Source organism: Polyodon spathula, chromosome 20 (assembly GCF_017654505.1).
Source record: "Polyodon spathula isolate WHYD16114869_AA chromosome 20, ASM1765450v1, whole genome shotgun sequence".
In the NCBI taxonomy this organism is placed as follows: domain Eukaryota; kingdom Metazoa; phylum Chordata; class Actinopteri; order Acipenseriformes; family Polyodontidae; genus Polyodon; species Polyodon spathula.
This window is the reverse complement of record NC_054553.1, coordinates 28,251,353-28,273,980: the sequence shown is the minus strand read 5'-3', so window position 1 is coordinate 28,273,980 and position 22,628 is coordinate 28,251,353. Positions and strand designations below refer to the sequence as shown.

The following is a 22,628-nucleotide window of genomic DNA, read 5'->3' as shown; positions in this document are numbered from 1 at the left end:
ACCAATATGAACCAGTCCAACCGCCAGCCTGCCTCCCTCCCCTGCTTTGTATCTGTAGGTAGTATGAGAGATGGAAAGGCTACATTTTCATAGCTGTTAGAACAATTCCAGGCTTATCTGTCAAGTGTGGCTAATTCTTAATCAAACCCATCACAACGCACAGCAGCCTTATTTCCGCACCTGGGTATTGAAGCAAGCCTGAGTTGCATTTGTTCACTGGTAGATATGCATGTGGCAGCTTTCTAATCCATTAATCTGGTTATCATGCAGAATATGGAAATCATAAAAATCTACCCAAACAGGTACATAGGTTTCCCATTTACAAACCCCAGGGAGTCAGCTACATATGTGAAATAAAGGACATGCTTAAACCACGAATGCAAAGCAATCATTTGGCAGCAGCTCCAGTCATTACTGTAATAAATAGATGGAGTATAGGAGGGATATAATTCACCTACTATGAAATGCACTGGGGAAGGGTTTGATTGAAGATCCAGCCAGTGTGTGTCTGTGTCTGTGTGCTTCTGTGTATAAACGTCATGGGGCTGGATGGGGGGAGCTGGCAGGCACTGTTCTTCAGGCTCTGGTTTTATCTACTGAGTCATCTCTTGGCTCTCTGGATTTTAATTCTCTTTAACAATAATCTTTATTTTTTGATATTTCGATCCTCTGCTGTTATCAAGCTCAGGGTCAGCGAAGTGCGGCTCTCTGGAAAGGTGACGATATCACAGAGGGGCCGTGGTTTATCGGGGATTTGCTGGCAGAGCTGACTTCAGTCCTAGCACTGGTTATTTATCAAAGATGTTTCTATCTGCCTGTCTGGTTCACTGATTCACATGCATAGCTTTGTATGACTACACAGGTCACAAAGGCAGGCTTAGAGAGGAAGAGTCACATGTGCAACTGTAGGTAAGTGCTGAGCAGTTTAAAATAAATGGATTACAATGAAGGGAAAAGGCAGGTTTTGATATAAATAGGGTTACAGCATTTGTGTGTGTAGGTGGATTTGTCTCCTGCTGAGATGCTCAAAGATATTGCTTCGTTCGGAATGAAAACCCTTATTAAGTGTGAGTCTGTGCCCAAATCTCCCTTTTTTTACATCTCACAGTACCAGCACAAGAAATTGATATTCTTACTTTTTCCAACAGCTTTTAAAAATGTTTAAGGGGGCAAAAGTTAACAAAGCCTAGGAAAATCACAGTAAAGCAGAGGCAAGCATTGCAAAGCACAGAGATTTATGGTACATGATATTAACTATAGTAGCACAGAGAGGTATGGCACATCATATTAACTATAGTATTACAGTATAAGAAGGTGAAAAAGCCTTGGAAAGCTGCAAAATTACCAGGCACGCTTACCATGGTAAACTTCGATAAAGGTGAGAAAAACGTGTTTCTTATTGCATTCTAACTGCTTTGACTGCAGTTGTTATGACACAGGCAAGCATGCAGTTACAGAGACATGCAGCCCCTTTGTGAAGAAACTTTGATAAGCTGTCATATCAGAGTCCCTACTGAGACGTGATGCCCCCTGCCACGGGTGCCAGGACTGTCTTCACTCATTGTGTTAGAGATTGCAACATTTCATTTACTGCTTACTGCAGGCGCTTGGGATTTGCAGGTAGACTTGGAAGGGGAATTGGTAATAGACTATATTAATTGCTTGCTATCAGTCTGTCTATCTTTGTGTCCCTCCATCTATCTATCTATCTGCACATACTTCTCCATGTATGTGTAGATAGCTAGGTAGGAGTGCAGTATACAGTATTTCTTACTATTTATAAATCAACCTTCCAGCCAACGTTTCTTCTTTAATGACATGATCCTTCTATCCATCTATCCAGCTATCTGTCTATATATCCCTCAATATTCCTATCTATCTGTCTATCTACACAATACTTGTAGGAGGGCACTGTACATTATTTCTAATTGTTTATTTAATAATCTTCCTGTCTTCTTTTTGTCTTTAAATAGGTACAAGCACTTAGCAGGCATGCTGGCATTCCATATTTAATCAGTGAGCTCTTGAGTTTTCTCCAAGGTTCTATATTGAACCAAGGGTTATTTCAGGCTTCCTATCAAACTACTTGGTCATCAGGGGGTTCTAGAAGGTTGAACCTCTTTGAAGCGAGGACTGTTAGCGTTGCTAACTTGCTTTGCATGTTTGCCATGAGGCATGTGGTGTGTTTGTAGGGGAATACTTTCTACATCTGGTACAGGAATGTGGAAACTTGTTCTCTCAGGGTTGCTGAAAACCGGTCGTGCTCTCAGTTTTATATCAGCGCTTCCCTGAATACAGTTACATTTGTTGCAACTTATGGTTTTAAAATGTATTTTTATGTAGGGAGATTAATTGTGTTTAAAGTTTAGATTGCTGCAAGATTACACAAATATATGCATGTATATGTATATAGGTTCATTCTTTAGTGTTTATATACAGCTTTGTAAAGTTAGACAAAATCTGAATAGGTTTGTTGTGAATGTAAGCACATAATGCATGCAGTTTAAATACAGCTTGCAGCCACTAAAATGCCAAAAAAAAAAAAAAATCTGTGATATTTGTGTGCATTTAAAGCAGTGCCCACAGCCAGTGGGGATTCAAATCCTGGCTGCACAGCTGAGTGAGGTGCCTCAGTGTGCACCTGTGCTGGTATTTCAGCACCATGGACAGGTCCCAATGGGTGAGGCTGTCTGGGAGCAGTGTAGAGTTCAAAATTGTATAACTAATAAAGCCTTTTAATAAAAACTTCTAACACTCAATGGTACATTATCAGGTAAAACTTCTAGTTTCTTATGCCTCATTCTATAACCTTAGAGAACCTTTAACAACACTAAAATCCTTAATAAGTGAAAACACTGTGGAAATGTGTTAAAGCATGGCTTAGCACAGCAACGACTGGAATGAACACAGGTGCATTGATGTGCTTGTTGAATTAATATGAATATGGTCCCTTATTCTCTTCATATATTGCATGAAATGCTGAGTAATTTTTGCTGCACAAACCCCATTGTGACAGACAGGAGATGGGCAGGAAATTAGTATTTCACATCCATTAGTGGAAGGGAGGAACTGAAACCATGTGCCCCTGAGTGAACCATTAGGCTGGTTACTAGAAAGTATTTTGTATTCAAACATCTTTGTTTTTCAGTCCGTATTACGTTATATTGAAATGTAATATAATTGAATGCAATTCGCCCCCTCCTTCCCTGCCCTTTGCTTGTAGTGTTGCACATAAACCCATACCACTCAATATTGCACCAGGGCAATGGTGTTCACTCCATACACCACACCTGCACCATGAGTGCTCACAGCCCTACATGCATTAGAAATGGCTGTTAAGTCTGTGATTCACAGTGGTTTTGCACAGTCAAGCATGACTAAGTGACTGAAAAATGTGGAGTGTGATGGCTTGATTTACTGTGTTCATAGTTGAGAGATTCCCAAATTGATGACCAGTATTGTGTGACAGTTTCCTTTAACATAAATATAGTATCTGTAATGGAATTTAAACTCCCATTGCATAGCAGTTATTTTTCTTCTTTTCCTAGGTTTTACAAGGAGTTTGGTGAGTCACATCTGAGCTTGCTGTGTTGGTCTGTAAATTAGCGAATGTACTATAACTGACTGTCAAAATGTAAAAATGAATCCCCTCAAAACTAGAGATTATGTTTACACTGCTATAACCTCTGTATGTTTACAGTATTTTGTTTTCAATGCAGGTGTTAGGATTCCAAGCCAATCAATTGGTTTGTAGTTTCTAATTAATAAAATGACCCCTTTGACTTAGTGTTAAGGTTGGGGAAGGTTAGAGATGAACTCCAAGCTGATGGGGTCACATCTCTTACATGGTAGCAGGAGCGGGAGGGTTTAGGTCGGCCAGGGTGACCTCAGCTCACCACGCACCAGCGACTCCTGTAGATTTGCCAGGCAACTGCAGGCTTGCCTGTAAGCTGCCCAGAGCTGCGTTGTCCTCCGATGCTGTAGCTCTGAGGCGGCTGCATGGTGAGCCTGTAGTGTGTAAAGAAGCGGTCAGCGGGTGGCACACGTTTCGGAGGACAGCATGTGTGTTCATCTTTGCCATTCCCGAGTCAGCGCAGGGGTGCTAGTGGTGACCTGAGCCGGAAAAAAAAAGCAATTGGACATTTCAAATTGGGAGAAAATGGGGTAAAATCGATTGCTGACTACTAAAAATAAAAAACAAAAAACAAAAGCAGTGTTAGCAATGTGTGAGCTACCCCTGCAATAAACACTAAACATTGTTTCAATATCTGATTTAAATGCATTAGCTTCAACCTTTGTTCTGGAATTTGGCAAGTCCCATGGCTGTTAATCTCTCTCACCCTGACTAGCAGCTGCCTCTATTAACACAGTAAATCTGGCCTTGTTGCCCAGCTCTCTATCCTGTATTGCAGCATCTCATTAGGTCCTGGCCATCGGGGTAATGGATTGGTGCGATTTCAGGGTCAGTGTACAGCAGGAGCAAGAACGACAAGCAAGCACTGTGTTGAGGCTCAAGAAATGCAACGACAGGGTTTTGAACTGCAGACAGCCATCGGTTACAGGATCAGCATCCTCTTTACCCACCTGTGGGCTAAACAGCAAATTTCAATGTTGTGCCAAGAGTTCTTTACCCACCGATCTATAAGACTATGCAAATATTGTAATAGAAGTAGCTACAGTACTTTCAGCACAGCTGTTGACTGGATGGAAGATACCTTGTGTTGTGAAGGAGTAGAGCTAATATAATTGCGTGTAGGGAGTTGCATGTGGCAGTTATTGTCTAACGCAGTGTATTTTGATTGGAAATCAAATGTGGGGGTGGAGGTAATTTCGGCTTGCCATCTACCTCTGCTTGTACAGTAGGAATACATTTGTTGCTTGCAGCTCAAACTGCTCTACTTTCATCTGTAATCACACTGCAGAACTGTGTGCACCTGTAATTGGATTAATGGTTGTTGTTAATTAATTGTCTTTTCTAAACCATGGAGTGCACGCTCACCACTGCGGATTCTGTGGCAACTCAAGGAAGTGTTGATTCAGGTTCAGTTCTTTAATCAAAGGTGAGAGACAGACAGAGAACCAAGGGATTATATAACATTGAGAACTGTGTCTTTAGAGGCAGATGTCACAACTCTATAACTCTTTCTTCTTATTAATTAATGCATGCCTATCACAAAGACGGCCAGAGTGGGGGACGTCAGACCAGAAACAGGAACCCGGAAATAAACAGAGAGAGGGGTGGAGCTGAGCGAATGGTCTCGCTCAGCATTTAATGAATGAACAGACAGTAAATAAAAGGTTTTGTAACTAAACAAAAACACAGGACATGGCACTCGTCGCCAAAACAAAAAGACAAGCAAAACGGACTATACAGACAAAACACAGTGAGCTTCTTTTTAACGATTATTATTATTATTATTATTATTATTATTATTATTATTATTATTATTACCTCCATCTCCAATCTCGTTCTCCACTAACCGAACACACAACCCCGAGTGAGTGAAAACATGCTGCTTTTATGCAGCTGTACCGAGATTCGATTGCTAATCAATCATTCAATTGGAGTCACGGTACAACTGCACGTGAATTAATAAAGTGCAATTCCCCGTGCTCACATATTACTACGTTTTACTTGCACGTGAAGTGCTGTGCAATCCTCTTGCCTAAACATAAATATACATTTTAAACAGTCGTGTTACACAGACCTGTTTATATCCCGTGTACCAATGACTATACACCAACATTAACACACAACACAAAATACACACAGGGGCAGGCACTTTGCCACAATGCCTCGCAGTTATATCAGTTTCCTCACAGGAACTGGATCTGAGTTTATTCAACAGGGATCAGAGATGCATGAGTTACTGTGTAATAACCACAAGGTATTTGTATGTGTACCTGAGACTTTAAGGTTACTTATTTCTCAGCTACAGGTAATCTCAGACACACCCATGACTTCCAGCACACTGAAGAAGGCACTAACCAAAGCCGACTTTGTTACGTATGGTTTGATCTTAGATCTCCTACAAAATACAAAACAGTACCTTAATATCGAGTGATCAGATTCCTGATTTTACCTGCTTTTACAACATATGTTGATAGCTTTTTACCAATTCCCACCCCAAATTCTAATAAAAAAATACAGATTTATACCAACAGATTCATGACGTTACATTTGGTAGATACATGTATGTGAAAAAGACAACATTCTTTTTAATGCAATGCAAGGTTATTTGTTTAACTCACTGCTGTATGGAGACAGGTTAAAAGAACCAGCTTTACACTGCCACCCTGAGAGTTGCTAGCGTTCATAGAGGGGAGAAGCAGGTGGGCTACATTTCCTTCTACCCACAGATATTAGTACCCTGGCAGTGTCCATTCTGGGCAGACAGCCTCCCTCTGTAGGTGTCAGCACCGATAGACAGCAGGCTGCAGACATGCCACTTTAGACTTGCTGATGGGAGACAAGCCGGGAAGTGTAGAAAGCAGGCTGAGCTATGTGGAGCAGCGGGCCGTGATCGCTGTGCAGTTAGATTTGCATTTCTTCATACAGAATCTTTTATTGGTATTATTCAGTAAGTAGGCCACAGTTTTATAAAACACGGCACCATCATACAGCTAAGCAAAAAGATTGTTATTGCCTTGCGGGCCTATAGATAATGCAAATAATGTCGATCTTGTGTGTGCACACAGACAAGCTTTATATGCAGCTGTGTTTAGTGACAGGATGCAGTATACAGTATATTCACAATGCTAATGTTGGTAAAGCAGCTGGGCTGGCCGTCAGTCAACAAATTAAACTAATAACCACGCATTAGCAGTGGCCATGGAAAGAATTAATAAAGATTAAAAATTGTGTGCCCCTCACAGACATCTCCTGAGATTACAGTCACTGCTACCAACTCAACAAAGCAAGAAGTCACCAGAGAAACCTCACAAAGCCGCCAGGTGACGGTATTTAGACATTCTAAAGTCGCCAAAAATGTCGCTAAAAAATATTGTTATTTTTTTTATTTGTCTGACACCGTTTTTTCAAAGCGATAACAAGATTGCAACCTTCAGACATTAAAAGGAGGTGACCACTGGGCGTGGTGGTAGTGTGCATACCAGTTTTTTTTTAAAGAACTTTATACAAGATTAATAGATATAAAAACGGAACTATATAAAATTAGATGGACTGTATGTGATGTTGTGGCGTCATTGTGGCTAATGCGTGCGTACAGTCTGTACCATAGGTATCCCATAATGCATTATTCTGATATATGTGGTTTGTATTATACTACATACTAAAGTTCAGGACATGAGCGTATTAAGCTGCTTGTGAAGATTCAGTTTGGTGAAGTTTTTCTATGAAAATCGCTACTGTAGGCAGTGAAAGTCGCTAGATTTCTCACTAGTCGCTTTTACTTTTTTTTGTCACTAGGGAAACGTAAAAGTCGCTAGATCTAGTGGCAAAATCGCTAAGTTGGCAACACTGATTACAGTGCTAATGACCAGAACCGGAGGCCTTTCATGCAAATTCAGGATTTAATCAAACTTTGCAACATAATTCCAGGATGGCTGTGATTATGTATTCATCACAAAATCAGTGCCCTTTCACAAAGAGGCTTCCCAGATTTAGCTAATGATCTGCTGGGCCCCTGCGCCTGCCATGGCTAGCTTTGTGTTCATTGTTTTTAACATATAAAGCATTGTACTGTATGTAGACGAAATGTTTGTCAGTTTCAGGGTTTTCTTCCATGAAATCCAGAAAGAAGTGGTGTTCATTCTAACATGGTGATTATTTAGAAGACTACTCGGTGACAACTGATAAATTCCTCCTCAGCAAAAAACGCATTACCTGAAAATGCAAATAATGTTGAACACTATTAGCCACTGGAGCGATTCCCTTAAAAAAAAAGGGGTCTGTCTTGAAAATAGCAGCTTGCAGTACCTACATGGATCAAAGGGCTGCCCTCTGGTGTACCTTCAGAAGCTTTTCAAACTGAAGAAAATGTATTAGAAATAAACCATGTGACTGCACAAATAATGGGAAGTGAACTGAAAACTGTAGAGACCACTTCACCTTGTCACCCACCATAACCACAACACCCTCATAGCAATACTGCCTGGTGTATGTCTCCATATTAGGAGAAGATAACGGAAAACGTGCTCACTTTGATCGGGACTCTGAGCTGCCAAAGTGTAATAGTCTCTGCTGCAGCAGGTTTGATTGCACTGCCTTCCCATTCTCTGCTGTCAAATTGAAAGCTGTTGATCTGTAACTGAGGTGTCAACAATCCCAGACAATGAGGCTCCGGCAGACTAGAATACCCAAGCTGTGTGTTTGCTGAGCCGTGACTCCTGTGAACAAAGAGACGAGTCACCAAACAAAAACAGAAATCAAAGGGATAGGAGGAACAGTGCGATGTTTAAACTCCCTTTGTAAATCAGGGCAGAGGTACACTCTGAGTGTATAAGCCTGCAACTGAGATATCACATGTTTGTCCGAGAGGTTAGAGCTGAGGGATTGGGAGGGAAGCAGTGTAGTCTAGTGGTTATGGCTAAGGGACCGGGAGAGAGGGAAGCAGTGTGGCATAGTGGTGTTGTTAGTTGTTTGACTGGGAATAGTGTTATTCAAAGATTTCTATGCCCTTCACTGATGCATCTGAGAGCTGGACCTGGGAGAGAAATCTGGTGGCATTTTAATCACAATTCTGTAAGAGCCTCTGGAGGCACTCAATGGTATAAACTTTCATAAATTGTAATCTTGCATAAACACCAGCAGGGCAGGATTGTTTAGGTAAACATGCTAACAGCTGCTGTCACTGAAGCCAGGCCTGTGGTTTCTCTTAACTTAGTTTCATCTCGGCTCAGACTACTTGTTCAAGTGTTATGAAGCTGCTATCCATACAAACAGTCGGTCCTAGTTTGTGATGCCTGGTTCGTTGTTTAAGGAGTATGTTACCACAGCTTGAGACAGAGGGAATCCATTAAACCGGATCTAAATACTCTTTTATTGCCCCTCTTATTAACAATGGTAAATCCAATAGAAATACAGTGAATTGAAGGGTTATAGGTGTTAAGGTGGCAGAGTTAAGATCCACCACTAGTTAGATCATTAAAATAGACCATGAGTCTTATTTTACTCTGACAAACATGTTGACTACAAGTTTTCTTCATACCTGTATTTATAAATCTCGCCTCTTGATACTGCTAGCTGTTTTGTAAATGCAGCTGTGGTAAAGGGTATGTATGTGTATGAATTACTCTGACATGCTTGTTACCTGTTGCAACAGGAGCAGACTGTAAATTGCAATGCACAATTACCATTGGCATGAAACAAAACGTGCCGAGATCTCTTTAAATGTCGGTACTGTTTAACAAAATGAAAGCTCATTTCACCGTGACCTCAGGTTAATGGATTCAGCTGAAGAACAGTGCAAGGTTAGGGTTGCACAAGGCGGCTGCATTCAGAGGCTGCAGGCTTAGTGTTCTAATACCGGGAGTTCGTGCCGACAGCGAGAACACAGTGAAGGAATTAAGAGTCATTGATCACAGATTCTGCGTTTAAAACACAAGAATCTTATTAAAGGGAAGTGGTGCCAGTAGGCTGGCAGACTCCAAGCTGCATTACTATTCAAGCTGGGCAAGCCCTCACTCTTTGTCCCATGTTTTCGTTGCTCATTTTCAGGGGTGAATAGTCAGCTTGTTTCCTGTAGGAGGCGTGGCCTCAGATCATGGCTTTGCAGCTGTCAATCGTGAGGCTTGAACAGCAGCGACTTATTGGCAGCTGTCCGTCTCGCTTTCCCTGAGGTCACTTCCTGTCAGCATTGCGACCTGGTGAAAAGAAGCAGGAATTTGTCCAAGACTGCGCATGTATACAGCGAGTGTTTGTTTACATCTGGTGGTGTACTGGGTGAACATTTCCACTCCAACTAAAGATGACTTTTCATTGCTAAACTGTGGCATTCCACTTACATTCTGCAAATACATATAAACCCCTACACCTGCGCATTGGAATTTGAGCGTTCAGTTCAGCCCAGATGCAATGAGCTCCCAGTCAGAATCTGTGACGTGCCTGTCTACTTCCGAGTAGTGCTCACATTGCCGTAAACAACGCCAGCAGACAGGGTACAAAGATATTGGCAGCAGCCTTGAAAATTGCTCTGAAAGAAAGTCAGCTCTGAAATTGGATACCCAACAACAAGGATGAACTCATCTTACAGTGCATATATTTTATTCCTTGGAGGTAAAGTGATCCTAGAATAGACTAATGGCCCCATATAGACTCGGAATCCCTATTATGTAAAAGAATGCATGTGATTTACAGTATACATGGGCAAAGACTTAATGTAGCGCCGTGAACCCAACAGTGTTTCTGTGTGACACAGACATTATTTAGGTGTTTTAAAACACAGGTTTGACATAATCTGCAGAAACTGGCTGCAGGCCTGTGCTTTACCATGTCTCTGCCTGCTTACATCAGAAAGCTTCATGAACTATGAAAAATACCTACAGGAATGAAAGACTGTACTGTATTTTTATTTGTATATAAAGCAATCCTCTTGCGGGGATTCTGTTCTGAAAGGATCACTGTCTCAGTCAGTTATCTAGCCCTGTGAGTACAGGAGCTGCCCCTGGGAGCTATCCTCACAGGCTGCCCAGATTTAGCCCTGGCTGAACGGTCTCAGAGGCTAAAGCGAGTGTCACCTGCCCCCGTAGGGACGGATCTGACAAGACACAGCCGCCCGTGGTGTTCCCAGAGCGCTTGTGTTTCTATGATCAATGAGAAAAAATATGTTTGTGGGTTGGGGAATTGATAAGCAATTCCTTGATAAGCATTCCTTTCAGATTCCTTTCAGTCCCCTAAACTCACTGTTTAGCTTGAAGAGAGGAAAAGTGTTGCTTTACTGAAACAATGTGGTCTAGTAGAAAGAACTGAGGTCTTGGGTTAGGGTTCGGGCATAGAAATACATTGGTGTGCGACTGGTATGAGGCCCCTCCTCCTACACACTTTGCTGATTTATCATGTTAAATATCCACCAGTTTTTACTGTTGACTTGTGTCTGTTTCCAGCCTAGCTGGTGCTATCAGCTGCTTTGAGTTTCATAACACTGAGCTGGACCCTCGGGTCTTTGCTTGCCCATTCCCCTGCCTCCCTGGATTGCTGTGGTGTTCTGTGGGGAGGTGGGTTAGAATGCTAATGAGGCTGTCGTAGTTTTTGGCACGGCTGGACTCCACAGTAAACAAGTCGTCTAACACTGGCGGAGCGCAGCCTCTCAGCTTTCTGTGCGTGGGGCCTCCAGGAGAATCGGTCCAGCCGCTAAATAAATCTACCCTTGCAACAAAAGAACAGAGTGATGTTTTAATGGGATGTAGGATTTATTGTCTGTGGATGTTGTTCAGTTAGTGTATTTTGTGTTCATATAAAAGCAGTGCGTATTCAGTACTAGTTTCACCCTTTTCCAGATCATTGTAGCATTGAGGTTTTGAAAGATCTGTCATTAGAGGAATGCTCTGGTTTCTGTGTGTGTGCCTACTAAACAGATCAGATTCCTGCTTCATGTAGCACACACACTAATAGTGGAGGTACACTTTCCTTGTAATTGGTACAGCAATACACAGTCAAGGGCAAGAAAACACTATGGAGTGACCCATAAATATCTGAGCTGTTTCAAAGAGATTTTTCAGCCTCGTCTTGGATGATTAAACCAGCCATAATGTAAGAGCCCCCTCCTTCACCATCCCCCCATCCTCCTCTCCCCTCCCCCACCCCCCATCCTCCCTGATAGTCCTACTACATCTCAATCAAGATGATTGAAAAGACAAGTGAAGTCTCCTGCAGTACTGAGCTTAGTTGGAGAGACTGGAGGAAGGTTAAGTAATATTGATAATGGATTTGAAAAGCTTGGTCATTCTCACTCAATGCAAGTCATGTGACAGTGTGGCCGTGCAGGCAGCTGTGGGTTGTACTTGTGTGTGTGCTTGAGATGGTGCTTGTCAGACCAGATGTTTAAAAATGAAGAAGGAGGACAGCGCTGGCTCAGCACAAATGGTCTTGATGACAGCAGTGCTGCTAGATTGACAGCGGATCAATTCTGCAGGAGTTATTTAGAGGAATCAGGAAGAGGGCTCTAAACAAGCAGAGGCAGAGTAGCAGGAAGAATAGCAATGTCTCTTTTTACACAGGGTTATATTACCGTGGCTTCAGTGTTTGATTTGAATTTTGATTGCATGCTCTGTAATGTGTATTGTTGAAATATTTATTAGTTGTATTGATACCAGCTGTGTGCTGGACTGAAATAATGTAGCCTTGACCTTCACTGTAATTCAACTTTTTTGGCTACTTGTCTTTTTAATTAAAAAACCGTTGCAAGTGATTGAAGATGACATTTGAATATTATCCCTGAAGAAGGTTTTAAAAGAGAATGCAGATGTCTTAATTTCTCTGTTGTCTTTTCAGACCTCATTGCTGTTTGTTGGTTAAAGATTTCTGTAGTTTGCCTCAGTGATTCTGCAGATTAACTTGTTGATTTTCATGGCATTGATGATCAGCTTGTTAGAGCTGTCGCTTCCATTATCTCCATTCATGTCTTTTATCCATTTAACTCATTACCTCAGCACTTAACCAGCCTCTATTAAATCTACTGACTGTCAGATTCTCATTACTGAAGTCTCCTTCTTAATTGAGTCTGCTGGCTTGCAGATCTGCTCATTACTACGATAACTCTCAATTATGTCACAGTCAGCTTCCTAGTTTCAACCAAAATCCAATGTATCACCAGAGCAAAGTCAGCTGAATATCCATTGTGCTGTAGTTCTACAAAGTTTCATTATTTTGCATTCTGGATCTTTTCTACAAGTGTAGGGACAGAATAAATCTGATTAGTATTGACACTGGTATCAGAGCAAGGGCAGCACAGCTGTTGTTTTATAAAGAGGTGGCTTAATAAACTGGTATGGTGCTTTGGCGCCTGATTAATTTTCTGTTAACACTGACACGCGGTGAGCGGGGGGGGGGGGGGGGGGGGGGGGGGTGAACTCATTAAAATGCAGGAGAAGAGCTGCAGAAAAAACAGTGTCACCAAAAACGGGTAAAAACACAGTGCTCAGATATGCACAACTCTGCAGTATTAGCAAGGCTTCTACTGGTCTCTCATATGGGCATACAGAGATGATTATAACATTCTGGGAAGTGTAGTCCTGCTGTGAAGGGTACCTTGGATAGGGAACATGTACCAGAATGCATTGCAGGTGTTGAAAAGCCTGAACTGTCCCAAACTGTCCTAGTGTACATGGAGAAATATGGTAACCCTAGTCTTAACACATACTACCTAGGGTACAGCATTGTGCTATGTACAAGGCAATGTGTTGTGTGGGGATTCTGTTCATTTTCAATTGGAGCCACTTGGTTAAACATATCTAAATACCGTACCACCACAACACCAAGTATATACATCACGTGAGTCTCTTTTGTGGATTTCATTCGTGAAATCATGTAGAATTCCAGGAAAGGTACCACTTTAATTAATTAAACCACAGTGACCATTAGATTTATTTCTGTCTTAAATAATTGCACTCTATGTTAACTCACCAGGGTATGCACATTCCCATAATTCCTGCCTGTACTGTAGCTAGTGTATAATAAATGGTTGAGATTTACAGCTGTGCTCCCCCTAGCTGTTTGGAGTAGAATGACATTGTGCAGAGAGACCAGCTGTGAGGAGGATGAGAGTGCTGGCTGCAGGATATTACAAAAACAGAAAGATTAAGTGCAGAAAGCAATCTGACAGTATGGGCCAGCAGATCAGTCTGCAAGCACAATATTTATTAATAAAGACAATGCCAGTAGCTTTAAAAATGTCAAACTAATTAATACTGTATCAGTCATTTAATCTGTACCTTCAAGTGTCTTCTAAATGTGATGACTGTTTAACGAACGAACAAACATGAACAGAATCATCAACAGTGTGTCGTGGCAAGGCAGTCATTTTAAGGCTGTTAGAGAGAGTCTGAACAACTTTCTGTGCAAGGAAATATCCTGGTAATCCTAAAACTGACAAGCAGTGGCTTTTCAGCTATAAGCTTCCTCCGCTCCTTTCTCCCACTGTCATCATCACCCCTCCCCGAAACGTAACAGCACTGTCCAGCTCCCACTGCTACTTTAGTCCTGGCTATGAAGACATACTGTGCACAGTGACTGGGATTCATTGTTAGGTAATTGAACGAGGCAGAATTATTATAATAATAATAACTAATACAATGTTAAAATAAGTCTTTGTAAGGGGCTTTCCTTATACTGAATATGGGGTGGCTATTTATTCAGGGATCTCAAGATTTTTAGTGAGGAAGGGATCTGAGAGAGGTAAAATACACAACAAATACCCCACCTCTAGTTGGCCCGCAGTTCTCTTTAGACCAATGCTCGTGCTATTGTTATGAATCCTTGCTCGCATCTGGTTAGGCTTGGTTTAGTGCTCATAATATTGCATTACAATTGAACATGTGTTGGCGTGTGATGCTAACCGTGATTCCCGGTCTGTCCTGTAGATGGCGCCCCCCTGAGTGAGCTCTCCTGGTCCTCCTCCCTGGCTGTCGTGGCTGTTTCTTTCTCCGGACTGTTCACCTTCATCTTCCTCATGTTGGCCTGCCTGTGCTGCAAGAAGGGAGACATCGGCTTCAAGGTGAGATCTGGGCACTCTGTCGCCCCTTCTGGAGCACACCGAGTGCCCCCAAGCTGCATATACTTATCTTTAAAGCAGGGCAGCATTAACTATATCAGTTTATAGGGAAATGTAAATGATTAGTGTAAATGACAGAAAGCCAGTTTGCTGAATGTGACAGTGGCATAAATAGAGTTGCTAAGGCAACGACTCACTTGGCCAAGGAATTTTGAGATATGTACAAGAAAGTATGAGAAAGGAGAAGTATGGTAAACAATTAACCACAGCAACCTTGTAAAAGAGAGTAGTTTTGGTTGTAGCTGATATAACTGTCAACCTCAAATTAATCGTGTTCAAAATGCATATTGGATAGAGAGAAGAAAATGACAGCTGGAGAGTTCCTGTTTAGTGACTTCTCACAGCTGGAGTAGAAAGCTTTCAGATTTAACATCATCCGGAAAAGCATTAAAAAAAAAAAAAAAAAAAAAGTCTAGTCATGATAAATAATGTGGTGATAAATAAGAATGAAACATTTAGTATTCAAATACACCCACCCCTCGTTATATTACCCCTCGCTATACTGCGGGTTCGGCTATATCGCGGTCAGGGAGTTGGCTCCCCATTTTTGCTGTCTAACTGCGCATGCCTTAGCTGCAATGTACATAGGCACTTAGAGTTACTGTTTGTTTTATTTTGTACTGCACACCACAATCAAAAATATACAAAACAATTAAAAACAAAGCATTACTGTTGTACTGTTGTTATCATATACACACACATTGCACAATAACACAAAGCAGATTAAACATCTACTTGCTGAAGCTGTTTGTATTTTAGCCAGCGAGGTGTTCACGTGTGGCAGCAATGCACTAGCAAAAGCCACGGGGCAGTGACGTCAGCTCCCTAGCAACAAGCCTGTTGGGAGTGGAATCTTTCAGTGCAGTGGGTTTGGGCATTTGAGATTCCCCTCCGCTGTATGAATTAAAATGGTGCGCTGCTTTTTCTACGAAAATGAGAAAAATCGGTTTGCATAGAGGATTTATACTGGACCCTGATGCCCCTGATAAACCGAGGGAGTGGTTGGACAATATTTGTTAGCCTATTTGTTTTTCTATGGGTATCTCACTATATCGCAGCCCTCGTTATGTAGCTGATTTATATTGGACCCGACACCCGCGATATATTGAGTGGGTGGTGTAGTTACAATAACTTTATTTGCTACCATAAAATGAACTTAAAAGCACAATATGTTCAAAGCAAACTTTGAAATTCAATGCATTTTGAAATGATTAGCTCATATTAACTTTATGATTTGTCTTAATCTTTTTAACTGCTCTTCATTTAAAGGTAGTTTATTGCATAACAAACCAACATGATATTTTCAAATAAATATAGTTGCAGAAAATATTCTTATCACAGTTCCCCAATGCATGCAAGATATCAGGCACCCAGCACCAGCTAGGTTGCTGTGGATTTACTAGCTGAAACTCCTAAGCTGGTGGCCACATTTTCTTCACCCCCATAAACCTCAAGAACGGATGTGATTTCTGACGTATGCAAAACTGGAGTTACACATTAGCGTTCTAGCTTATATATGCCTAGCTAACTGAAGAGGTCTGAGATAATCCTGCATTCACTTGTTCCAGGCCTTGCCTCTGTTATACTCCTCCATGCTTTCTCTGCTCTCACGCTGTCTCTGATATATATAGGGCTGCTATCCACTTCTCTGTGGTCAAACGCAGACTCATAATATCAAAACATTTGTCTGCTTGACCTCAAATGTTATGATTAAAGTAGGAACAAGCCTCATGGTGAAGACACAGTGCAGCTTGAATGCACTGATGTCCAGAAGCAGCCATTCGCTCTTTATATTCAGCTTACGAGAAGTGGAATAACCCTCCCCCTCCCGCCCTGGGTCTAAGGACAGTAGTGATGCGGACTGCCTCCTTCTCTTTACCAAGGACACATAAAAATGATTTCCATTTACGTGTTGGTTTGCTCTCTTAACTCATTAGCTGTGTGGCCTTGTGGTTAGAGCTAAAGGACTGGGAGAGTGGCACTGTGGTCCACTAAGAGCTGAGAGACAGGGAGAGTGGCACTGTGGTCCAGTAAGAGCTGAAGGACTGGGAGATGGGCTGTGTGGCCTAGTGGTTAGAGCTGAGGCACGGGGAGGGAAGCAGCCTGGCGTTGTGGTTAGAACTAAGGAACTTGGAGAAGGGAGTGTGGCATAGTAGTTACTGAGGGATGGGAGGTAGTGTGTCCTTTTGGGTGGAGCTGACTGTTAACTGATTGAGATGCATTTATGAGAATTGTTAGCAATAACAACTAGACAAAGCAGAGGAGTAACCAGAAAACTAGCTTGCAGCTGGGCCCCTGACTGGAATCCTTTCAATTTTATCCGGGGGGAAATCAATCTTTTACAATAAATAAATAACTCAATTCTGCACGCTGTGCATTTGGTCCACAACTGCAATGCACATGTTCCAGCGGGACGAGGAGAGAGGGGTGATGTCATGAGCACAGAATGTGAAAAAACTTTTTTTTTTTTTTTCTTTGCAATGCTTAAGATTATTGCGGGGGCTATTTATTCTCTGGCTGTGGAACAGAGAAGCTGGCTGATTTGTGAGGCAACCCCTCCCCTCCTCCTCCCCGTCCCAACGCAGATCGGGCTGTCCGAAACACACCAGAACATTCCCCTTTGCAGAGGCACAACAATGAGACTCTTTCTACACAATGCCTCGCTGGCAGTGCGGCTCATGTTTAGCAGGGCAGCCCCGGTACGCTGGGATTATAAAAGCAAGCTATCTCCGCGGGGCTGGGATTTGGAGAGATGTGTACCTCGGGGGCAGCGGGGTGCCTGGGACCATCGCTGGTGTCCAGGGAGCTTGCTACTGGATAGAGGGCACTGCAATACCCTATAGAGCGCAGCTGTGCGCTACAGTCTAGCACATAGTGTCGAGGTAAGGGAATTTTTAATAGCAATTTACAAAATCTGCAGCAATAAATTATATGAACAGGAGAGTGTAGTCTGCAGACTGCAGTTTAGCTGCACTATGATTGTACTGCGACTGCAGTACCAAGGTGAGATCACTTTAGGCCCTGTACTAACTCCATTTGAATGCATTCTGGGCTTGGACTTGAATAGACATACTGTGTATGATTTATAATGAAAATCCCAATATGGAAACAGGGACAGGGGAGGGTAGAGTGAAAGATATTGTAAAATATAAATAGCTTTAAGGGGAAAAATAATCACAGTGAAAGTGATTTACATTAGCAATAACAATAGCATTAAACAGATGTTAAAAGAACATTTCTGCAGGTCACAAAATGATGCTGTAGTTTGTCAGACTGTGTTTGGGCGAGGATCAGTCCTGTACAGCATGGAGGTAGCAAAGCTAGTCTCTATCGGAGCTTGCACAGCACCTGACTGGGGACCGTGCTGATAGTGTCTCTCCTTCCATCAGGACTAAATCCAAAATAATAAAGCCAAACAAACAAACAAGCACTGACTAAATTTCAAAAAGAAATAGAAACCTCTCAGAAGGTCACGAGCAGGTTCCTTCCCAGCTGTTGTACCTGTAGTTTGGAAAATTATGATGCAAATATTCATCTGGAGCTGAAACTCGATAAATCTATGAAACCGAGGGCAAGGAAGGCTGTGTGAAGGAGAGAGATATGAGTCAGGAGCCCCAAGAGAAGGAGAGGGTCAGGGGTCACTGTTTTCCACTCGTCTTCAAGGGACTGCAGTTGTATTCTTTGTAGTCTGTGTACTAGAGAGCTGACTGGTGTGTATTAATGCTCGTGGTTTTATTTAGCAGACTATAGAATGAATGCAAGCTCAGCTGTTTTTCTATGACCGTTATAGTTTAAGTCAGGGGTGTCCAATCATAGTCCTGGAGACTACAGTTTAAAGCAGGGTTGGAACAAAGACCAGGACTGGAATTGCTAACTTTGCCCACCCCTGGTTTAAGTCATTGGCCATTCTTATGGTGCTCGCTAGGCCCAGTTCACTGCTATGGTGAGGATGCTGACAGGACTGAGATGGGATTGCTCAATGTGTTTCTCTCTCTGCAGGAGTTTGAGAACACAGAGGGAGAGGAGTACCAGGCCGAATTCTCCACCCTGACCTCTTCCACGTCCCAGACCGGGCCCGAGGTTTACATCTTGCCGCTCACTGAGGTGTCCCTTCCTGTCTCCAAGCAGCCTGGGAGATCAGGTAGGCACAGCTGCAGCTCAAGTGGATCAACCAGGGAAAGGGTTCGAGCACTGGCTTGGACACCCATTGAATTCAAAGAGAGGGTTTGGAGGTCCACCCTGCTTCGGATTTAGGTTCTGATGTGTTTAGGGGGCAGTGTGTGACAAGCGCATTATAATAATCAAAATATTCTAAAGTAAGACATACCTAGATTGTATAAGAATGATACAGGAAAATAGCCATACAGCTAAACTTCATAAGAAAATCCTTACATTTTTACCTTCAGGCACTAAGGTTTTTGATTGAGTATACATTTAGGTTATATGTTCTGCATGGTAACACTGTCTGCCTTTAAAATACAGACTTTAAACATATTGGTTCATTTTCTCTTCTATGTGCTTGAGCCACTTTCATGATATACCTTTCTCTTTCTCCATAACATATAAATTCCCTTCTACTACAGTAAATTGTAACGCGCATTCATGTAAAAAAAGTCTGTTCCAATGTGGAGCCTCCACGCTAGTACTCCATGTACAATACAAAGTCTTGGCTCAGGTCAAGCCAGGCCGTATTACATGGCTGTCATTAGACACCATTGTGCTTTTATGTGTCTTGTTAAAGGGAGCTTTTGTCGTCTAGTAATGGGAAACGATGCAGGTAATAGTGTGTGAAATAGAAAGCACAGCCATGCAAGAAGAAGGATAGCTGTTTAATATCCATATCAAGCCTCTAGACCCTTTCTTTGCTGGGTTAATTCTGCCAGTGAGAATCCTGTTGAATTTAAACATGACACGTTTTTTGGATTGGGCAAATTGTACAGACAACATGAAGACTTTAGGGTCTGTTCAATTGACCCAAAGGGCAACAGAACTAAAGCAAAATGTTAGTTCAATTTTGGGTTGCCTCTGGACCTGTGGGATGGATCCCTTTTTTAAAATATTGTCGATACGACAGTTACTATAGATAGTTAAGACTCTGAGTTGGGTAAACCTCAGTCTTCATCTGCCCTGATATTTCTTGCATGTCTTTCCTGATCCTGCTGTGTGTGGTGCTCCTTGTGCTGGATGGCAACCGCTTGATATTGCAAAGAAATTATCTTTAATGCTTATGTTGATGCAAGCTGTTCAACTGGGGAATCAATCAATAGCGTGACTGTAATACATTACTAGACAGATGGGGGCTGAAATGACCCCTGGAACTCAACATCTCTATCAACTAAACCCTTTCGTGTGTATATCCATCACTGACTATTCACAAGGGAAGCCAGGCTGGATACTGGATTTCAATGTCCTGGGTAATTTCCTGTGCCTGTTTTGGATCCAAAGCTGAGTAACACACATCCCTCCCCGTTACTAACATTTTAACAGTTCTCCGTGGCAGAATCTATTTTATGGGCTGCCATCATTGTCAAAGTAGAGACACTCCAAAGGTTCTGGTGCTAATTCCAGCTAACAATGGAGTTACAAGACTCTCAGAATGAGAAAAAAAGAAAGCTTTATGTGTAGAGGTTGGGAGTTGAGTTTCCTGCCTGGCTCAAAGGGCTTCTCCTGGGGAGGGGGGGGGGTGTTGTTCTGTGGATCACACCCTGACCCAGCTGTGTTCCCACCATGTCTGTTTCAAATTACTAGAAAGACTTCCAACTCTTCAGCCTAAAAAATCTGCAAAATAAACATTAACATTTAGACACAAAAGCATTTTTTGTAGAAATGTTTGATACTGAATGCCTTGTGATTCAGCAAGTTAGCAAACAGTGTGGTGCAAAACCATGCAGCTTTCTGTAACAAAATTAAGAAATGGGTTGGATGGGTTTGAAACAAGTTGTCCCATCTGTTGTGCATTTTAGGAAGCAACACACATTCGCTTGCATTATGAATCTTTTATCTTCTGTGCAATGTTTTATTAAACCGGGTTGTCATCGTAATAGCACAGTAAATATAGAAATGTGGTTTTAAGGTGCTATTTTTCATAACAAAATATCTCTGTAATTAATTAAACATTCCATTAGTAACAAAATAACAGTGATGCAAACATTTAAAAAGTCCCAGAGAGGGTGGAACAGCAGTATAAATATTTTTATGAATGAAATCATTAACAGCTATGCTGCTTCAATGCCAGACGGATTTCATATAGGAGTCTGTAGAGATGTTATGTAACATGCAGTCAGCAGCTGGAGCACATGTTGTCAGTTGCTCAATACGAATTGATGTACGCCCTTGAGTCTGTCTTCTCCCGGTCTGATTTCAGTGCTTTTGCAGGATTGCCGATGATTCATTTGATTACTGGTTGACTGAATCAGACTCGGTTCGTTATTAACAATTTCATTTGTTCATCTGCTTTAATGAATCAGCTGCTTTTATTAAAATGAAGGTACAGCCCTGATTAAATAAGTATGTTTCTTGTGTCTTCCGAGCTAGCTCTACTCTTGTAATAGTACAGCTCATTGTACATGTACTAATCTACAGCAGCTCATAAACTAACAGAACTGGTCTTGTTTGCAGGTCAAACAATGGGAAAGTCTCCCACAAACTTGCCAGTTGGGTGTAGGTCCATCATGGACCACCAGTACAGCACTCTTTCAACCCAAGAAAGGTCTGCGAGGTATTGATTGTTCTGGAGGGATGCTTGACTGTTCCTCATTGATCACTGTCTCTAATGCAATTGGAGGAGTTGGGTGTGAAAATTCCATGAAAAGTCTGACTTCCAGAATAGCTCATAGCATCCCCACTTTTCAGACTGTTCCACAACAAACTAATGTGTGCAGTCTTGAATAAGCCTTTCCCATTAAAAAAGTCACGATTAAACCTTTAATGAAGAGTAAATATTTGTAGCTAATGAGAAATTGTGGACATTGTAGGCGTTCTACTGCAATTGAATTAAGCCCAAAGTAGTAGTATATGCTGTGTTTGGCTATGTATTGTGCTTTAGAATTGCTGAAGTCTCTTATAAAAGGTATTGTACGACCCTCAGCCCACACAGAAGACCAGAAGACTGAAGCTCCTTTCATTTTCTTGCTATATTCCTGAGTCCTAGTGCAGCAACAACCTGCTTGAAGAATGCAAGGAGTGGGAGAGGAATCCAGTGTTGCATTTCAAAGAGGGACAACAACAAAAAAAAAACACATGAAGTCTTTGCTGCCACTTCTTTCACTAGCCGCCAGTGCTGTAGCTGTGCGATTTAGAATGGGCCCAGTGTCTCTGAGTCAGTCCCCAGTACCGGGTAGAACCAGCATGCAAACAATGGGACCGTTTCTCTGCCGGGGTAGAGTGCGTGAGCGTGTGTATGTGTGTCGGAATGACTGGACTCTGGAATAGTACAGAGGCGTTACATACCAGAATTATATAGGGAGGGGTTTTGGAACCGGGGGGGACGACAACGACACATTACAGTGGGACCATTTCAGTCCACAATGCGCCCCTTGTGTTGCAATTCATACAGTATGCTAATCATTCTGGTAAAAAAAGGGTGATCTAAGAAGTCAAACGTATTTTATGTTGTTGTCATTCTTTTGAGAGCCTTAAGAGTTTAGGAGTGCATGGAGCAAGAACACGGTCTACACAAGACGGCTGGAGAGAGCGATGCAAAGCTTCACTTAGCATGGTTTAGGGGGACATATTGTTCATCCTCGGGTCTTTGTTGAGGAATCATGAAAATCAAGCAGATCTTTTGTTTAAGTGGAGGTCATCAGTAACCTTTCACCCTGTTCCCACAGTTAGGAATTGGACTGCCTCCAGTGAATGCGACTGGATGATATTATAAAGCTAGGTATAGCGTGTTGGAAG

At 42.0% G+C, this 22,628-nt stretch overlaps 1 protein-coding gene across 4 annotated transcripts in view; it reads left to right on the top strand.

The window, feature by feature from the left end:
- LOC121295482 (serine/threonine-protein kinase LMTK1-like) overlaps nucleotides 1-22,628 on the top strand; it is a 37,738-nt gene that overhangs the window by 3,610 nt on the left and 11,500 nt on the right. For 3 of the 4 annotated variants that reach the window (XM_041220132.1, XM_041220131.1, XM_041220130.1), the window contains exons 2-3: nucleotides 14,539-14,672; nucleotides 18,729-18,870. In XM_041220132.1, coding sequence (XP_041076066.1) covers nucleotides 14,539-14,672; nucleotides 18,729-18,870 — 276 coding nt within the window. Of the gene's footprint in view, nucleotides 1-14,538; nucleotides 14,673-18,728; nucleotides 18,871-22,313; nucleotides 22,612-22,628 lie in introns of those variants that run through there. The other variant, XM_041220133.1, reaches the window with a different exon arrangement.